The sequence below is a fragment of the Salvelinus alpinus genome, chromosome 5 (genome assembly GCF_045679555.1).
Source record: "Salvelinus alpinus chromosome 5, SLU_Salpinus.1, whole genome shotgun sequence".
NCBI classification, from domain to species: domain Eukaryota; kingdom Metazoa; phylum Chordata; class Actinopteri; order Salmoniformes; family Salmonidae; genus Salvelinus; species Salvelinus alpinus.
The window spans coordinates 12,259,338-12,279,732 of NC_092090.1; the positions used below are offsets into that span (position 1 = coordinate 12,259,338).

The following is a 20,395-nucleotide window of genomic DNA, read 5'->3' on the forward strand; positions in this document are numbered from 1 at the left end:
TCTGTGCGGGACTATGAGCAGTAAATTAAAGCTCGTGGGATTAGTATATCTACCAATGAGGCAGATCTCATAGGTCATTCATAGTAGGGCTCGTCTAGAGGTCTACTGCTGCTACAATTTGCTGAGGCACTCTTCAAGTGCTGTCAAATGGAACCAGTGTTGCTCTAATTGTTTCTCTAGTGTGTGAGGCGTGTGCAGGTGGTGTCCCCGTTACCCATTTGAGGGCTCACTAATTCAATAAAATTAGCAGAAAGTCAAAATGTAAACTACATTGTTTTAATAGTTTCCCCAGATACCATTTAAACAATCGCAGAAAACTGAATTAAAAAATAAGTTAGTTGAAATCAAATAAAATAATTTAAATACAGTAAGACATTGTTAGTTTGGCAAAAAAAACCTAAGCCAACATTTGTGGGTTACATCTTTTGTCCAATGGAAAATAATTGCAAAAAATGGCCCTATGTAGCAAATTAGGCTAAAGTATCATTTGAGGGCTCACTAATGCAATAAAGTGAGCAGAAAGTAAACAATTTACACTAAATTGTTTGTCTTTCACAGATACCATTTAAAACAATCTCAGACACGTAATAAATTAACACAATTAAGTTGAATTATTCTTTTTAAATACATTGTTACTTTGGCAAAAACATATGTTGGCTTAATTGGGAGGGTTACTCCATCTTTTTTTTTCTGTCCGAGATGGAAAATATTAACTGCAAAAGCGGCAGATGGTAGCATTTGTCGGCGTGGTTAATCGAACGGTTCCCTCTTTGCGTGGCGTTCAAAGGGAATTGAGAAGAACTGTGCTGGAGGCTAGTCATCTCAGACGTTGATCTTCTCCTCGGGAACAAATCTGCAGGGAAGAAGTGCAGAACGGTTAGCCTTCAATTCGTATTAGTCAATAATACAAGATCAACGTTATGTAGTCGGCAAGTCATTAAAACAAGTTGCTCATTAAGGAGGTTGTGTTAGTGGCTACAACTCATTCAGGGCAGGTGGGACAGCGGAGCCTCACCTGTTTTTTTTGTTTTTTTTAAACTACAGGGAGAGCTAGAAAGTTCATGCCCCCTCGGGTGTTGCCATAGTTACATTAAAATTCCAATCCAATAAGCCTCAAGGTCATCGGCCATAAACATTACACAAGTTGGAAATTTCAACAATGAGTGGTTTGGAAGGAGTCAGAGTTGCAAAGCAATCCCTAAAGATGTTTACTTCCCCTGCCAGCTAGTTGGTGGCGGGTGTGGGGTCCAAGTTTAAGGCTCTTTTCCAGGCTTAAAAAGGATAAACATTCACAGCAACACCATGGGCCAGAAAAGGTTCAATATATTCTGCCACGTTCAAGACAATTGGGAACTGAGGGGGGAAAAAAGTGCAGACTGGGAAAAATGGATGAGCGTTCAAAATGTAACTGAGTTAAGTCTAGAGCGCTGACGATTCAACCTGGTTTCAAACCCCCAAGTTCAGTTATCTAGAAAGCGCCATAAATCTGGAGAATGCCAGACTGACAAAGTCACTTGACAATTTGCCCACAAATAGTCCAAAAATGTATTGTATGCTGCATAAATTATGTAATATGCCAGGGAGGTATGTATACTGTAGCTAAGAAAGTATGTTGTGTAGTAAGCCGTTAGTAGCCCGTGTGACTCGCCCTAACAATTTGGTCCCTCCCCTCTTCCCATATTAGCCTATTTTAGATAACTGTCAAATATTTTAAGAGCTTTCATTGTCTATTTATATGCCCCCTTTATCCTATGGTTCTGACTCGGTGTACAGGAAAACTATTTAAAGGCCCACGTTCTGAATGTCACTGTACATTTCAAAAGTGCTGAACAAAGTTAGTGCTCATTGCCTTAATCAAAATTAGATTGCCTCTTAACCGCGCATCGTTGCCTTGCCATAGTTTGTACATGTAGGAATAGTGGGTAAACTGCCTTGTTCAGGGGCAGAACGACAGGTTTACCTTGTCAGCTCGGGATTCAATCTTGCAACCTTTCGGTTACTAGTCCAACGCTCTAACCACTAGCCTACTGCCCCTAAAGCAGAATTTCTTTTTAAACTGGAAAATTAGGCTGAATTAACTGTTTCGCTGCCAGACAAGACTCCGCTGATAGAAAGGTGTAGCAGTGGTAAGCTGTTGGGATAGGGCCTACATAAAGCTAACAGTTTGTCACAGTTAGTGAAATGTGTTGCATCTAAAAAAATATATATGTTTGCCCCACCAAAATGTGGACGCTTAAATCGCCACTATAGACCTACCTATAATTTCAGTGGCGTTGACTGCACGGTCATAAGATGTTGTATTCTGCGTAAGAGATCGAGGACATGGCGTTGTTAGTTCCTCGTATTGGACCAACTCTCTTGGTTAACTTCGTTGGAACAAAGTGCAGTCTGAGGGGTTTGGTTGAGGCAACAACCACGCACATTATCAGTGACAACCTCTGCGCTATAGTCGGGTTGTCACAACCTGAACCCTCATACCTACAGATTTCGTCGACTCCTGGTTGAAGGAGCTTGTATGGCGATGGGAAAACAGTTGCTCTGTGCCACCGGGCTCTCCAAACCAGTTGGTGGCAGGAAAGTTTGTCAAGACATCCAGTTATATGTCCCGTCTTGAAGAAATAGATGCACACTGGGCTGTTTCTCCTAACGTCAACTGCGACTGACATTCTGTGGATGAAGGTAGGCTTTTAAAGGACGGAGGATACCGCCTAATATTTATATAAATAATGGTCGGTCTTGTTTTACTGGTTGTCTCATATTCACGCCCCTTCATTACTCTGCTTGGGGGGGGGGAATATCGGCGTTAACTGGAATTAAATTGTATGTGTCAAAGTCGCCAACCCATCACTTAGTGAATTATTGTAATGTTTGTCAATTAATCCCATATGTAATTAAATGAATTCGTCCGGCGTTCTCTGCATTGCGCGTCAGTGAAAAATAAGAAATTATAGTAAATAAGGTTATCCAAACAATAATTACAACCCCGGAGCAGTAAAACACATACAGAAGAAATATAAAAGTCACTAAGATCCAGTCTGGCACAACACAGAAGCTACATATTTTTTTACTATTTAATAAGGTACCCCTTTTATTCCAGGCTTTATCTAAATATTCCGCAAACGGAAATACACAAAGGACAAAAAAAAAAAAAAACTTTCAATTCCTCATCACTCAGCCACAGTGCATATCTGGTGTGGTTTCTGGAATAAACAAGCGTATAACGTGGTAAAAAAGGGCAATGGAGAATTAAACTAATTTTATCCTCTATTTATTCAAGGCCACAATAGTTACATCGTCTTTCCTCTTCACCACAACCCCGAAGTGTTTCAGTACGCAGAGGCAATATGCCTGATCGGTGCACATAGCGATCTTGCTGCTAGAAAGGTCAGACATAATATCTTACACGAATTCAGTTTGCCATCAAAATAATACCAGCAAATAAAAAGATACTTAGCATTTCATCATCATATCTTACTCCAATATTTAACTGTTTAATTTATTTTGCCAAATTATTTATAAACAGAAAAGAGTCAGTGATAAGGCGTCTCCTTGTTTTACACCGAGGGTGTGGAAACCAATCTGTACATATTCATTAACACGCACAGAAGCAACTGGTACTTTGTAGAGAGACTGGATTGATTGATAAAATGTCCCATCAACCCCGTCTTCAAACTACAGGCTAAAATATCCCCATTTACAGAATCTAAAGCTTTCTGGATAAAACGAAACATGCAAAAGTAGGTTTCTGAATGTTCAGACCAAGATTGACTTTCGTAAATCCAGAGCCTTTGTTCTGCCACCAGAATCTTTCCAAAAAAAATGAAGTAATTAGCCTCTTGTGGAGGATGGATGAATATAATTTATAACCCGATCTTAATTAATAAACCTGCGCCTGTGGCACACTCGTCATTTTTTGAAGATTAGGGAACGGGATTCACTATATAGACTTCTACCAAGTGGATTGCAGTATACTTCACTCAAAACAAGTTGAGCAAGTCATATAGGATTTGCAATTAAAGAACCTTGAATTAAAACCTCATTAGGCAGTTCATCAGTGTGGATGACGGATCACCACCTCAAGCTGAACCTCGGCAAGACGGAGCTGCTCTTCCTCCCGGGGAAGGACTGCCCGTTCCATGATCTCGCCATCACGGTTGACAACTCCATTGTGTCCTCCTCCCAGAGTGCTAAGAACCTTGGCGTGATCCTGGACAACACCCTGTCGTTCTCAACTAACATCAAGGCGGTGACCCGTTCCTGTAGGTTCATGCTCTACAACATTCGCAGAGTACGACCCTGCCTCACGCAGGAAGCGGCGCAGGTCCTAATCCAGGCACTTGTCATCTCCCGTCTGGATTACTGCAACTCGCTGTTGGCTGGGCTCCCTGCCTGTGCCATTAAACCCCTACAACTCATCCAGAACGCCGCAGCCCGTCTGGTGTTCAACTTTCCCAAGTTCTCTCACGTCACCCCGCTCCTCCGCTCTCTCCACTGGCTTCCAGTTGAAGCTCGCATCCGCTACAAGACCATGGTGCTTGCCTACGGAGCTGTGAGGGGAACGGCACCTCCGTACCTTCAGGCTCTGATCAGGCCCTACACCCAAACAAGGGCACTGCGTTCATCCACCTCTGGCCTGCTCGCCTCCCTACCTCTGAGGAAGTACAGTTCCCGCTCAGCCCAGTCAAAACTGTTCGCTGCTCTGGCACCCCAATGGTGGAACAAACTCCCTCACGACGCCAGGTCAGCGGAGTCAATCACCACCTTCCGGAGACACCTGAAACCCCACCTCTTTAAGGAATACCTAGGATAGGATAAAGTAATCCTTCTAACCCCCCCCCCCCCCCTTAAAAGAGTTAGATGCACTATTGTAAAGTGGTTGTTCCACTGGATATCATAAGGTGAATGCACCAATTTGTAAGTCGCTCTGGATAAGAGCGTCTGCTAAATGACTTAAATGTAAATGTAAATGTAATCAATGCCAAACGCTCTCCCCATTTGTTGCAGCGTCAATCACCTCAACGTCTGCCACAGTGCGGGTTAAATGTAGAAGAGGCTTCTAACGTTGTATTTTCCAGTTTAGCTCTCAGGGGACATATGTCCTCATTAAATTATTGCCCAAAATGCCACATTTGTTACTTTAGAACAAACCCCTTCTTTAGTACCCGTGTAAAAATCAGAGTTCAGCCCCACCTCCATTGTAATTCTTGTCGCTTGTACTAACTTGTTTATTTGGCTCAAACTGGTGAGGATTTCTTGTCTGTACCTCAAGGTGTAATAACTGCACCCTCTGATATCTCCGTTAAAAATAGGCAGTCTTAACACATGCTGTTTTTTTTCTTAAATTCCTTCCTACACCGTTCTCTTGTATACCTATTTTTAAACTAACAATAGGTACTCAGCCTTGCGCATTACTGACCATAGATCCATTAACTCATCATTCCAATGAGGCTTGTTCGGCTTGATAATTTCACCCCCCTATTTCAGAATATCACAACATTTTTCATACCACACATCCAAATCAAATGTTTCTAGGCATCTTCAGATTTGCGATGAGTTCGAGCTTTAATGGATTTAAATTGAAAAGGCAATGAGCAGAGACTGCGTTCACGGTAAACCCTACATATTTCCGCTCAATCGGAAATTACCTTTACATTTGAAGGCCGATCTTCCGCAATATTTTCGCGAAACAAATTGAATCTAGCCTTAAACAGGTGGATATTTTAAAAGGCTTTATAACGTGTAGATCTACACCTTTCTAAATAAAAACTTTGCTTCGAAAATGTGCATTATCCGCGGTGGAACAGTACATATGCCGTTATTTGAAGCCTGTTCCAATGATATACTGGTTATTAATTACTTTAGGCGTTTCTGCCTATCCAAACTGTAGAACAATTGGGAATCTATTAAAAACTTATTCAAGGGGGGGGGGGGGGGGGGGTCGTTTCCTGTCAAAAGAGGAACATCGGGCTCTCCTAGAAGTTAAGTTGGTGCGTAAAACCCGTCATTTTAGAAAAGCAAAAATGTAATGGACCACATTCAAAAAGTAGTTGCTTACCGTTAACTTAATTTCGTATTGTCGCTGCATCAGTGCTGCGTACACAGACGTTTCTGCTTTACAGCCTTCAGTGTAGGTACACATTTTTTTCATTCAAACCAGCATTTATAGGGAACACAGGTGAGCAGCAGGTGCTTCTAATCAGGGTTGCCCCTCTGCCAATTAAAAAGGATGTGGCTTCTGGTCTACCTGTAGACAAGCAGGTTGTGTGGTGGCCTCGTGGCTTATTCATTTTAATATAAATAATTTCTTTAAAACGTGGGTTTAGCGTAAGTTAAGAGAAGATACTGAGTTCAGTTAAGACTGATTGGTAAGAGGAGAGTTAGGGCGTGGCTTACCAGCGTGCTCACACTTTCGACTCCTGGTAGAAGGCAGGCATCGACTCCGCTGACATCCCTTCCCATTCATAAATCCCGGGACTTGGTGTGTCTGTCTCGAAGCGGAAATTCCATCGACGCCGGTCTTGCGCAGAGATTTCCCTCAGCCTCGCCTTCAACTCGCGGTTCAGCGCGTCATGGTCGACGGGTCCAAATAAGTTTCGACAAACGCTTGTATGGCGATTGGGAAGAGTTGCTCTCTCTGCCACCGGGCTCGCCAAACCAATTGGCGTCGGAACGTTTGTCATGACGTCCAGCAATATGTCCAGTCCTGAAGAAAATGGATGTTACCTCTAACTTCCGACGAGATCACTGACATTTTGTGAGCGGAGGTAGGCTATTTAAAGGCCAGAGGATGCCGACTAAATATTGCTCGGTCTTGATTATTGGTTGTCCATTGGCGTGAAAACACGCCCCTTTCACGTCCCCTTTCACCTTTTAAATGCGTGATTGTAGTCTAATTGGGAGATTTTGCCGTTTGATCAGTTAATTGGTCAATTTCAGGTTAATATTACTCAGAGAGAATATATGAAGGTTTGCAAAGCAATTCCACTTCCTTTACTTGGACTTATTAAGAACACTTTGTTATATGAGGTTGTTCTCTGTTTTCCATGTTTACAAATAAGACTGGAATCTTTTCGATAAAACATTCAACAATAAGTGGATACGATTGGCAGTTAATGAAGTAATTTTTGGTGATTATAATTCAATATATTGCTATGGAAGTGACCAACCCCCATGCTATGGTCAAAAGCTACTATGTTTTACCCTAATTGTCCGGTTATCCCAAAAGTTAAAGAAACTCATTTTAAAATATGTTCTTCCATTTATCCCATTATTGATTTCTTTCACAAAAGATTCCATTTTGACAAAATGCCTTGTGTTTTATGTTCCTCTGATTCAGAGTCTATAGAGCATTTCTTTGTTTCATGCCGCCATTCTAGTGAACTATGGATTGAAATTCATGAATGGTCGTGTATAAAATCTCCAGAATTACCGATGTTTGCCTTTGATGATGTTAAATGGCATTATGCCTATCCTTGTAATTCCGATCATAACTATTTTATTAACATAATTTTTCTCTTGGCCTAATATTATATTCACAAATGTAAATGGGGTGGAAAAATTCCTTATTTTGTATTTATTTTCATTGAACTGTTACAATTTTATAAATCCCTCAGACTTGTGAAACTTAAAAAGTAGGAACAATTATTAGAAGTCATGTCTCTGAATGTCTGTTAATGTTTCATTGCCTTGTCGCATATAAATGATGTCATGGTGTTCTATTTTTTTATTGTTTCATTGTATTCACAGGAATGTCCCTGTATTGATGTGTAATATTGTTATTATTGTTTCATTGTATTCACAGGAATGTCCCTGTATTGATGTGTAATATTGTTATTGTTGTTTCATTGTATTCACAGGAATGTCCCAGTATTGATGTGTAATATTGTTATTATTGTTTCAATAAATAAATAAAAAATATATTAAAAAAGTATTCTAATTGGGTGGCCATTTGGAATGGCACCAAATGAGGTTCACTTTTGCATACTTGCAGGAAGTTTAATGACGTAGCCTTTCTGCACTGCAGGAGTGATTGTAGCCTAGGTATTTCTGCACTACAGGAGGGATTGTAGCCTAGGTATTTCTGCACTGCAGGAGTGATTGTAGCCTAGGTATTTCTGCACTGCAGGAGTGATTGTAGCCTAGGTATTAAAAAGTAGGAAGTCTGAGGGATTTCACAAGTCTGAGGGATTTATAAAATTGTAACAGTTCAATGAAAATAAATACAAAATAAGGAATTTTTCCACCCCAGGTAGCCTAGGTATTTCTGCTGTTTAGGACTGGATTCAATCTGTATCGTCGAAATCGCGGAAGATCCGCGTTAGAGCTGGATTGAAATGTGAAAGGAATGAGCGGAGACGGCATTAACTGTAAACGCTGTCTATATCGGCTCAATCGGAAATTGCCTTTACATTTCAATGCAGATCTCATGCGATATTTCCGCGATACGGATTGATTCCAACCTTTAATAAATGCGGCTGTTTTAAATGGTTTTAAACCGTGTTGGCCTTTTCCTTTTAACAAAAGACAACTTTGCTTCGAAAATGTACCTTATCCTCAGTGGAACAGATAAACAGCTAATAGGTTTCAGATCATTATACTTTATTATTTGAAGCATGTTCAAGTGATATAGATGAGGATATGCTTATTGATATACTGGTTATTACACTCTGTTTTTTAATTACTTTAGGCGTTTCAGTCTATCCAAGCTGAAGGAGAATTTGGAGAAAGAAATATCTATTGAAAACTTGGATCGATTCAAGCTGAAAATTGTATGGTGTCGTGGCCTATCAAAAGGGGACCTTCAGGCTCTCCCGGAAGTTTGGTTTGTGCGTGAAAACCCGTAAATTCATTTAAGCAAAAATGGGTAATGGGTCCTCATTCAAAAATATGTCGGTTAAAGCTTACTTAATTTTTTACATTTTTATTATTGTTGTTATTATTATTATTTTCACTGCATCAGTGTTCACATACACAGACGTTTCTGCTTTGCAGCTTTCTTCAGTGTGTAGGTACAAATCTTTTCCATTCAAAACAGCATTTATAGGGAACACAGGTGAGCAACTGATGAGCAGCAGGTGCTTCTAATCATGGTTGCCACTCATCTGCCAATCAAAAAGGATTTGGCTTCTCTGGTCTACCTGTATACAAGTTAAAATGTTCATCATATACTTATGGGTTTAGCCTCAGCTAAAGATAGAAGACCCATCGACCATGTTTCATTAAAACCAACCTAAGATCACATTAGACCACCCTTGAGCTGTTTATTTGTGACCTAATGGGGATATACTGACCCCCAGTGGCAAGTATTATAGCATCCACAACCTCACCCAGTGTTCAAATCAAAATGTATTTGTCACATGCGCCGAATACAACAGGTGTAGTAGACCTTACAGTGAAATGCTTACTTACAAGCCCTTAACCAACAATGTAGTTAAGAAAATAAGAAGATAAGAATAACAAATAATGAAAGAGCAGCAGTAAATAACAATAGCAGGGCTATATACAGGGGGTACCGGTACAGAGTCAATGTGCGGGGCCACAGGTGTCGAGGTAATTGAGGTAATATGTACATGTAGGGTAGGTAGAGTTATTTAAGTGACTATGCAGAGAGTAGCAGCAGCGTTCCGGGGGGGGGGTTCCTTGCGGTCGGACGCTGAGAAGTTGCCATACCAGGCAGTGATGCAACCAGTCAGGATGCTCCCGATTGTGCAGCTGTAAAACCTTTTTGAGGATCTGAGGACCCATGCCAAATCTTTTCAGTCTCCTAAGGGGGAATAGGTTTTGTCATGACCTCTTCACAACTGTCTTGGTGCGCTTGGACCACATTAGTTTGTTGGTGATGTGGAACTTGAAGCTCTCAACCTGCTCCATTACAGCCCCGTTGATGAGAATGGGGGCGTGCTCGGTCCTCCTTTTCCTGTAGTCCACAATCAACTCCTTTGTCTTGATCAGTTATCAGTTATTGTAATATATCAATTATTGTATTATATCAGTTATCAGTTGTTGTATTATATCAGTTATTGTATTATATCAGTTATTGTATTATATCAGTTGTTGTTTTATATCAGTTATCAGTTGTTGTATTATATCAGTTATCAGTTGTTGTATTATATCAGTAGTTGTATTCTAGCCCACTGAATAATCCCCTCTAGTGTAGCCATGTGTATCACATTGTTCTGATGCGACTCCTGTACAGGTGCACTGGTGGTGCAGATAATGATGCAAAATGGAGCTCATTGGAGACTGTGATTGGTCAGAGGAAGGCCAGGGCGTGGCTTACCTACCTGCTGCTCCCTGGAGTCTCCAAGGGCTCACCTGGTGTCACTTGCCCACGGACAGAGATCGGTGACTGAGTGAAGTTGACTGCACATTAGACCACAGCCATGCCAGAGCGACAAGACACGCCTCTGGTAAGTAACTATGTTAGCGACTGTAAGTGGATCACATCTTACGAGGCACTGTTGAACAGGTTGACCAAACTCTCCAATGTGTCTGTTGATTTGTGGTCATTTATTTATTTTTCATTTGAGTGTGCAGGCACTATTCTAAATGTATGTCTGTGATAAAATGTTCAGCTTTTAAGAATCACTTCCTCTGACATGTATTTGGTTCTTGGAAATATTATTTCACAACCTGTTACAGAGATGGCAAATTGTATATTTTTACAGTTTGGATGCATTACAGCATTCTTCTTTGTGATTTGTAGACATGTTGTAATCATATGATTCATGGTGTAATGTGGCTCTAGTCTAGTGTCACTACGGATATTATCTGTAGTTTATAATCATAGAATATAATCAAGTGCTATATTTACTTTTTGAAAAGGTCTTGAAATGCCACTTGGAATATTATTCCTGTGTTCACGTCAGTGGACGCACTCTGATGGTAAACACATCCTACAGTGTGTGGCTTTCATTCCTGTTGGGGGGTTTAAATACAGTGATACTCAAATAGCTGTTGGACAAATTCAGGTTTAATTCAACATTTCCTGTGGGCCTTAACATAAATGACTAGTTTTAACAAAATAAAAGTCAATACTCTACCTCACATTCCAAATAGGTTTCATTATTAAAGTGGTAGAACACTTGTGAGCTCATAGAAAATCAACATTAATTTGTAAACAAGTTATGACGTAGTGTGCATCATACTTCCTGAGACTGTAGAGTTGGTGGAAGTTACCTCGTCCAACTATTGGCCCGTGACCTCATTATTTGAGTGATAACGTCCCACTAATCTAGTGGAGCAGAAATCACAATACAGGACACAGGAAGCAGGCACACTGACTCAAGCCTGCATGCCTCTATACTGAGGAGCATACCGTACACGTATACAAAACAGGCACCCACGTATACCCTCTCCATTCTCCCCTCCCCCTCACACACACACACATACACCCTCTTCACTTGATGTCACTTGACCTCTTCCTGACCTTGCATGCAAATGTTATGTTTGCATGGACAATGGTCCTTTCCCCTCACACAGTCCCTCCTGCCACACATTCAAATAAGACCCGCCGAGACCAGACTCACTTTTACATAAAAAAGCGATTGTGACAAACTGCACGCCATCAGTATGTCTTAACCCTCTACTGCACATCAGTGCCCTCAGACAACACAACACCGTTTGGTAGCTTACTTTGTGTTGCCTAGGGCAACGTTGTGCCATACCTCTACTTTGTTGTGTTGCCTAGGGCAACGTTGTGCCATACCCCTACTTTGTTGTGTTGCCTAGGGCAACGTTGTGCCATACCTCTACTTTGTTGTGTTGCCTAGGGCAATGTTGTGCCATACCTCTACTTTGTTGTGTTGCCCAGGGCAACGTTGTGCCATACCTCTACTTTGTTGTGTTGCCTAGGGCAACGTTGTGCCATACCTCTACTTTGTTGTGTTGCCTAGGGCAACGTTGTGCCATACCTCTACTTTGTTGTGTTGCCTAGGGCAACGTTGTGCCATACCTCTACTTTGTTGTGTTGCCTAGGGAAACGTTGTGCCATACCTCTACTTTGTTGTGTTGCCTAGGGCAACGTTGTGCCATACCTCTACTTTGTTGTGTTGCCTAGGGCAACGTTGTGCCATACCTCTACTTTGTTGTGTTGCCTAGGGCAACGTTGTCAGTTTGGCTACTTTTCAGGGCAATATCATGCTCAATGAAAGATTTGATGTAAAATGATGGGCTTGGTCAATATCATACATAACCTCTGATAGTGAGGACAGTGACCGAGAGGAAGACTGGACCCCAGAATCAGGTTTGAGAAGCAGTGAAATACTAGTTCGAAATATTTTTGGGGTGAAAAACCTAAATGTTTACAGTATAGGATTAAATGAGTTGGGGAGGGGGGGGGGGGGGAATCTTTGCCCATAACCTGTCCAAACTATTGGCCATGATCCAATACATTTTACTGAGTGGCCAGTGAGGCCAAATACGGTAACAAGCTGAAGCTTGAAGTTTTTGCTGTGCAGGCATGGGCCTCGAATCTCTTCCCATTTCTGATGATCATCTTTTACCAGGCATCCCAGGCAAATGAGCACTGTCAAGCAATGTTGACTCAGATGCAAATTTTTAATCGCTGCCAGTAGGAAACAAATCTTTTATGGTTCTTCTTTTCCAGCAGTCTAATCTCATCTGACAGCCAACCCTCAGCTCAGTCTAGGGAAGAATATAGGTTAAATGCAGCAGTCTAATCTCATTTTACAGCCAACCCTCAGCCCTGAGGTGAGTGGCATCCATCGATTGAGAAGAAAAATAAAAGCCAACGTCTCCTTTCAGTTACATGGAGCAACTTTCCTGGTATCCAACATCGCAGCCAATGAGGTTAACCTCTCCTCCTCTCCCTGTCCACCTAACTCCCTCTGATATCATCCCGTCTCATTCACATCCTTATAAGAGCTGTCCTATTGAGGTACATAGTGCAGCAGATACATTTGCCTTTGATTATAGTTGGTAGTAATGTGTATTGATAAAGGGGTAATAACAGTGTGATATAGTTGGTAGTAATGTGTATTGATAAAGGGGTGATGACAGTGTGATATAGTTGGTAGTAATGTGTATTGATAAAGGGGTAATAACAGTGTGATATAGTTGGTAGTAATGTGTATTGATAAAGGGGTGATGACAGTGATATAGTTGGTAGTAATGTGTATTGATAAAGGGGTGATGACAGTGTGATATAGTTGGTAGTAATGTGTATTGATAAAGGGGTGATGACAGTGTGATATAGTTGGTAGTAATGTGTATTGATAAAGGGGTGATGACAGTGTGATATAGTTGGTAGTAATGTGTATTGATAAAGGGGTGAAGACAGTGTGATATAGTTGGTAGTAATGTGTATTGATAAAGGGGTGATGACAGTGTGATATAGTTGGTAGTAATGTGTATTGATAAAGGGGTGATAACAGTGTGATAACAGTGTGATATAGTTGGTAGTAATGTGTATTGATAAAGGGGTGATGACAGTGTGATATAGTTGGTAGTAATGTGTATTGATAAAGGGGTGATGACAGTGTGATATAGTTGGTAGTAATGTGTATTGATAAAGGGGTGATGACAGTGTGATATAGTTGGTAGTAATGTGTATTGATAAAGGGGTGATGACAGTGTGATATAGTTGGTAGTAATGTGTATTGATAAAGGGGTGATGACAGTGTGATATAGTTGGTAGTAATGTGTATTGATAAAGGGGTGATGACAGTGTGATATAGTTGGTATTAATGTGTATTGATAAAGGGGTGATGACAGTGTGATATAGTTGGTAGTAATGTGTATTGATAAAGGGGTGATGACAGTGTGATATAGTTGGTAGTAATGTGTTTTAATAAAGGGGTGATGACAGTGTGATATAGTTGGTAATAATGTGTATTGATAAAGGGGTGATGACAGTGTGATATAGTTGGTATTAATGTGTATTGATAAAGGGGTGATGACAGTGTGATATAGTTGGTAGTAATGTGTATTGATAAAGGGGTGATGACAGTGTGATATAGTTGGTAGTAATGTGTATTGATAAAGGGGTGATGACAGTGTGATCTAGTTGGTAGTAATGTGTATGGATAAAGGGGTGATGACAGTGTGATATAGTTGGTAGTAATGTGTATTGATAAAGGGGTGATGACAGTGTGATATAGTTGGTAGTAATGTGTATTGATAAAGGGGTGATGACAGTGTGATATAGTTGGTAGTAATGTGTATTGATAAAGGGGTGATGACAGTGTGATATAGTTGGTAGTAATGTGTATTGATAAAGGGGTGATGACAGTGTGATATAGTTGGTAGTAATGTGTATTGATAAAGGGGTGATGACAGTGGGTTTATTCAGGTCTCTTGAATACATAAGCAGGGAAGATCATATGAAAATATCTCCAAGGAAACATGTTTGACATTGCTTCTTGGGGAACGTAGTTTCCATATTTCCACTGACTGACTAATGCATTGGCCTACATAGTTCAATATCTTGCTCAATATGTTTTTATATGAGTTGTAAAACAGTCATGTTTAGCTTGCTAATTAGCACACTCACTAATTTGTTTTTTAAACAAATGAACAAGCTAGCTAGCACATTATCTGACTCTGCTCTTTGTTCATTTGCTGTGATTTGTCACCCAATGTTTGTATATTTATTTTTTAATTGTTGAACAAATGTAGGGTGTGAGGCAACATGAGCTTCGAAGCCCTCCCTGCTTCGCGGGGCGTCGTACACCGCTGTGTCTAGCTTTCATTCTACAGAGAGCTTGTGGTTCACTATGACGACAGATCTCAGGAAGGAAGCTTTTTGCATGCAGAGCAAAAATGAAAATGCTAACTGCTTTGCATGTAACACAGATGGACTCATGTAGTAACCAAAAAAGTGTTAAACAAATAAACATATATTTTATATTTTCAATTCTTCAAAGTAGCAACCCTTTGCCTTGATGACATTTTTGCACCCTCTTGGCATTCTCTCAACCAGCTTCACCTGGAATGCTTTTCCAACAGTCTTGAAGGAGTTCCCACATATGCTGAGCACTTATTGGCTGCTTTTCCTTCACTCTGCGGTCCAACTCATCCCAAACCATCTCAATTGGGTTGAGGTCGGGTGATTGTGGAGGCCAGGTCATCTGATGCAGCTCTCCATCACTCTACTTGGTCAAATAGCCCTTACACAGCCTGGAGGTGTGTTTTGGGTAATTGTCCTGTTGAAAAACAAATAATAGTCCCACTAAGCCCAAACCAGATGGGATGGCATATCGCTGCAGAATGCTGTGGTAGAAATGCTGGTTAAGTGTGCGTTGAATTCTAAATAAATCACTGACAGTGTCACCAGCAAAGCACCATCACACCTCCTCCTCCATGCTTCACGGTGGGAACCACACATGCGGAGATCATCCGTTCACCTACTCTGCGTCTCACAAAGACACGGCACTTGGAACCAAACATCTAAAATTTGGACTCATCAGACCAAAGGACAGATTTCCAGCAGTCTAATGTCCATTGCTCGTGTTTCTTGGCCCAAGCAAGTCTCTTCTTATTATTGGTGTCCTTTAGTAGTGGTTTCTTTGCAGCAATTCGACCACCAATTCGACCATGTCTCCCGGGTGGCGCAGTGGTCTAGGGCACTGCATCGCAGTGCTAGCTGCGCCACCAGAGTCTCTGGGTTCGCGCCCAGGCTGGGCTGGGTTCGCGCCCAGGCTCTGTCGCAGCCGGCCGCAACCGGGAGATCCGTGGGGCGACGCACAATTGGCATAGCGTCGTCCGGGTTAGGGAGGGTTTGGCCGGTAGGGAGGGTTTGGCCGGTAGGGATATCCTTGTCTCAGTATGTAAAAAAATAAAAAATAAAATAAATGTAATAAAAATGTATGCACTCTACTGTAAGTCGCTCTGGATAAGAGTGTCTGCTAAATGACTGAAATGTAATGTAAATGTAATGAAGGCCTGATTCATGCAGTCTCCTCTGAACAGTTGATGTTGAGATGTGTCTGTTACTTAAATTCTGCGAAGCATTTATTTGGGCTGCAATCTGAGGTGCTGTTAACTCTAATGAACATATCCTCTGCAGCAGAGTTAACTCTGGGTTTTCCTTTCCTGTGGCAGTCCTCACGACAGCCAGTTTCATCATAGCACTTGATGTTTTTTGCGACTGCACTTGCAGAAACTTTCAAAGTTCTTGACATTTTCTGGATTGACTGACCTTCATGCCTTAAAGTAATGACGGACTGTCCTTTCTCTTTGCTTATTTGAGCTGTTCTTGCCATAATATGGACTTGGTCTTTTACCAAATAGGGCTATCTTCTGTATACCACCTCTACCTTGTCACAACACAACTGATTGACTCAAACACATTAAGAAGGAAAGAAAATTCAACAAATGAACTTTTAACAAGGCACACCTGTTAATTTAAATGCATTCCAGGTGACTACCTCATGAAGCTGGTTGAGAGAATTCCAAGCATGTTCAAAGCTGTCATCAAGGCAAAGGGTGGCTACTTTGAAGAATCTCAAATACATTTAGATTTGGTTACTACATGATTCCATGTGTGTTATTTCATAGTGTTGAAAATAGCAATAATAAAGAAAAACCCTTGAATGAGTAGATGTGTCCAAACCTTTGACTGATACTGTAGGTCTAAGCTCTTGGAGATGCCTCACACCTGTCATCAGCAGCAGAGTGACTGGTGAATGATTCTGGGTTAGATTTACCTGGCTGTGGGGTAAAGGTCATGTTGTGCACTATGGGTGCTGTGTCTATAGGGGGCGATACCGCTGCAGAGACGATGCCCACGATGCGGGGATGTACTGGAGTGGTCACGGGAGCAAAGGTAGGAGTGGTTTGTGTTTGTTTGTTTGTCATAGTGGATTGTGAATGACCGGACTGTAAATACTACTGTATATGATGTACAATGTTTCTATGTGTATAATGTATATTCTGTATGTATAATGTGTCTGTGTGTATAATGTATATTCTGTATGTATAATGTGTCTGTTCTGTGGCAGTACGCTGTTGGCCTGCCGTTGCTACTCTCAGCTGGACGAGGCCGTGGAGAGTGTGGCTGAAGGCAGAGGCCGGGGTGCTAGCAGAGGGGACAAGGAGAGGGGCCACTGGGCAGCAGGACGAGTGGGGGACATTGACTTCACTGGCACCAGTAGGACAAGGGGAAAGGTAACACTGTTACAACCACAAGGCAACACTGTTACAACCACAAGGTGCTATAACCACAAGGTAACACTGTCACAACCACAAGGTGCTATAACCACAAGGTAACACTGTCACAACCACAAGGTGCTATAACCACAAGGTAACACTGTTACAACCACAAGGTAACACTGTTACAACCACAAGGTGCTATAACCACAAGGCAACACTGTTACAACCACAAGGTGCTATAACCACAAGGCAACACTGTTACAACCACAAGGCAACACTGTTACAACCACAAGGTGCTATAACCACAAGGCAACACTGTTACAACCACAAGGTAACACTGTTACAACCACAAGGTGCTATAACCACAAGGCAACACTGTTACAACCACAAGGCAACACTGTTACAACCACAAGGTGCTATAACCACAAGGCAACACTGTTACAACCACAAGGCAACACTGTTACAACCACAAGGTGCTATAACCACAAGGCAACACTGTTACAACCACAAGGTGCTATAACCACAAGGCAACACTGTTACAACCACAAGGCAACACTGTTACAACCACAAGGTGCTATAACCACAAGGCAACACTGTTACAACCACAAGGCAACACTGTTACAACAACAAGGTGCTATAACCACAAGGCAACACTGTTACAACCACAAGGTGCTATAACCACAAGGCAACACTGTTACAACCACAGTTGGAAATTGTTCCGTACCACCATCCATATTGGTCCTATCTAAGAGACAGTTCAGTGATCACAAACTGTGGTCCTGGAGAGATACATTTCAGTATGTGCAGGACTGTGTTCCATTTCAGTATGTGCAGGACTGTGTTCCATTTCAGTATGTGCAGGACTGTGTTCCATTCCAGTATGTGCAGAACTGTGTTCCATTCCAGTATGTGCAGGACTGTGTTCCATTTCAGTATGTGCAGGACTGTGTTCCATTTCAGTATGTGCAGGACTGTGTTCCATTCCAGTATGTGCAGAACTGTGTTCCATTCCAGTATGTGCAGAACTGTGTTCCATTCCAGTATGTGCAGAACTGTGTTCCATTTCAGTATGTACAGAACTGTGTTCCATTCCAGTATGTGCAGGACTGTGTTCCATTTCAGTATGTGCAGGACTGTGTTCCATTTCAGTATGTGCAGGACTGTGTTCCATTCCAGTATGTGCAGAACTGTGTTCCATTCCAGTATGTGCAGGACTGTGTTCCATTTCAGTATGTGCAGGACTGTGTTCCATTCCAGTATGTGCAGGACTGTGTTCCATTTCAGTATGTGCAGGACTGTGTTCCATTCCAGTATGTGCAGGACTGTGTTCCATTCCAGTATGTGCAGGACTGTGTTCCATTCCAGTATGTGCAGGACTGTGTTCCATTCCAGTATGTGCAGGACTGTGTTCCATTCCAGTATGTGCAGGACTGTGTTCCATTCCAGTATGTGCAGGACTGTGTTCCATTTCAGTATGTGCAGAACTGTGTTCCATTCCAGCACTAACATGGCCTGAATTATCAAAACAATGCAGATTGATAATTACTGCATATTCTCACTCAGTCATTTCAGCTAAAGTTATCCATGTTCACCGTCATTTTACAAAACGATTTCAGGTCAAGAAAGAGATGAAAGAAATATGAAAGAGGACCTATTCCTTGACCATGTACATCTCTCAGTAAATACCACACGGTGCTTCTCTGTCCAGTTTGTGAGGGTTCACAGCTCCACAGATCCAGTGTTAATCTACCAGATGCTGACAGAGCAGTGGGGACTAGCCCCTCCACACCTGGTGGTGGCTCTGGTGGGGGGAGACGAGCTGGCTCAGATGAAACCCTGGCTCAGGGACACCGTGAGGAAAGGACTGGTCAAGGCTGCTCAGAGCACAGGTGGGACACGTGCACATGCACACACACTAACACACACACACACACACTAACACACACACACACACACACACACACACACACACACACACACACACACACACACACACACACACACACACACACACACACACACACACACACACACACACACACACACACACACACATTCACTTTTGTTTTTACTAAGATAACCGTGGGCAGCATTAAATCAGCCAATGGGCCACATTGAGTTCCCTGCTCTAAAGTGAGCATATTGAACAAAGTGAGATGACGTTTCTACCTCACAGGTGCCTGGATCCTGACCAACGGGCTTCGCTTCGGCATCACCAAGCACCTGGGCCAGGCTGTCCGGGACCACTCTCTGGCCAGCACCTCCTCTAAGGTCAAGGTGGTGGCCATCGGCATCGCTCCCTGGAACATGATCCACCACAGAGACGCGCTGCTTGCTGCTAAGGTCTCCATACACATCCATGCAGAAGATCATATACTATGAGTTCAGAGTAGATGTGGATTACATTTAACATGTGGGTAGACTAGACGACGAGGTCCTAGTAAAACGTGTGTCTGTGTGTCTGTGTGTGAGACGCTGAGTTGTTGTTATGCGCTCTGCTGAAATCTGTTCTCTGACCGACGTGTGTCCTCCTGCAGCCAGACCAGCCTGCCGTGGTGGAGCCCCAGGACCTGCCCCATGGGGCGGTGTACTCCCTGGACTGCAACCACTCCCACTTTGTCCTGGTTGAGGAGGACCCTCAGCGCCCCGGTGCCACCAGCGACATGAGAGTCAAGCTGCTGAAGCACATCTCCCTGCAGCGCACCGGTTATGGAGGTGAACCTACTTCAACTTAAACCTACTTACTTTTTTTTTTAACCTTTATTTAACTAGGCAGGTCAGTTAAGAACAAATTCTTATTAACAATGACTGCCTACCATGGAGCAGTGGGTTAACTGCCTTGTTCAGGGGCAGAACGGGGCAGACATTTTTACCTTGTCAGCTCGGGGATTAGATCCAGCAACCTTTCGGTTACTGGCCCAACGCTCCAACCACTAGGCTACCTGCCCCCCCCAACTTATTTGAAGGTTGTTAATGTTTACTGTGCGTCATATTCGACACAGCACACTTGATTTCTTTAGGAAGAACGCTGCTTTTGACTTTAATGAGTGGTTTTAAGGAACAACCAGGGCCCTTGTTGATATTGTGCATCGCTACAGGTGCAGGTAGTTTTGAGATCCCAGTGCTGTGTCTCCTGGTGCATGGAGAACCCCGGATCCTACAGGTTTGTCACATTTTTGGAAAATATTCGTTTTCCATTAATTCAACTTTTCAGTATAAAATGTGTTACTATATTACTTGTCATAAGCATGTATGCACGTATATAATTTCATATGACAAGGCC

General features: G+C 42.2%; 1 protein-coding gene and 1 long non-coding RNA gene across 2 annotated transcripts in view; one reads left to right on the forward strand and one right to left on the reverse strand.

The window, feature by feature from the left end:
• Positions 1 to 260: 260 nt before the first annotated feature.
• LOC139575567 (uncharacterized) lies at positions 261 to 6,849 on the reverse strand. Its single transcript, XR_011674975.1, has 2 exons — positions 6,394 to 6,849; positions 261 to 853 (listed from the first exon to the last, which is right to left on the reverse strand). It is a non-coding gene; the product is annotated as an uncharacterized lncRNA (long non-coding RNA).
• A 3,353-nt stretch (positions 6,850 to 10,202) lies between these two features.
• Positions 10,203 to 20,395, forward strand: part of trpm5 (transient receptor potential cation channel, subfamily M, member 5) — a 64,464-nt gene continuing 54,271 nt past the window's right edge. The window contains exons 1-7 of the mRNA XM_071400640.1: positions 10,203 to 10,409; positions 16,719 to 16,786; positions 16,962 to 17,127; positions 18,821 to 19,001; positions 19,289 to 19,455; positions 19,650 to 19,827; positions 20,211 to 20,275. Coding sequence (XP_071256741.1) covers positions 10,383 to 10,409; positions 16,719 to 16,786; positions 16,962 to 17,127; positions 18,821 to 19,001; positions 19,289 to 19,455; positions 19,650 to 19,827; positions 20,211 to 20,275 — 852 coding nt within the window. The 5' untranslated portion in view covers positions 10,203 to 10,382. The remainder of the gene's footprint in view (positions 10,410 to 16,718; positions 16,787 to 16,961; positions 17,128 to 18,820; positions 19,002 to 19,288; positions 19,456 to 19,649; positions 19,828 to 20,210; positions 20,276 to 20,395) is intronic.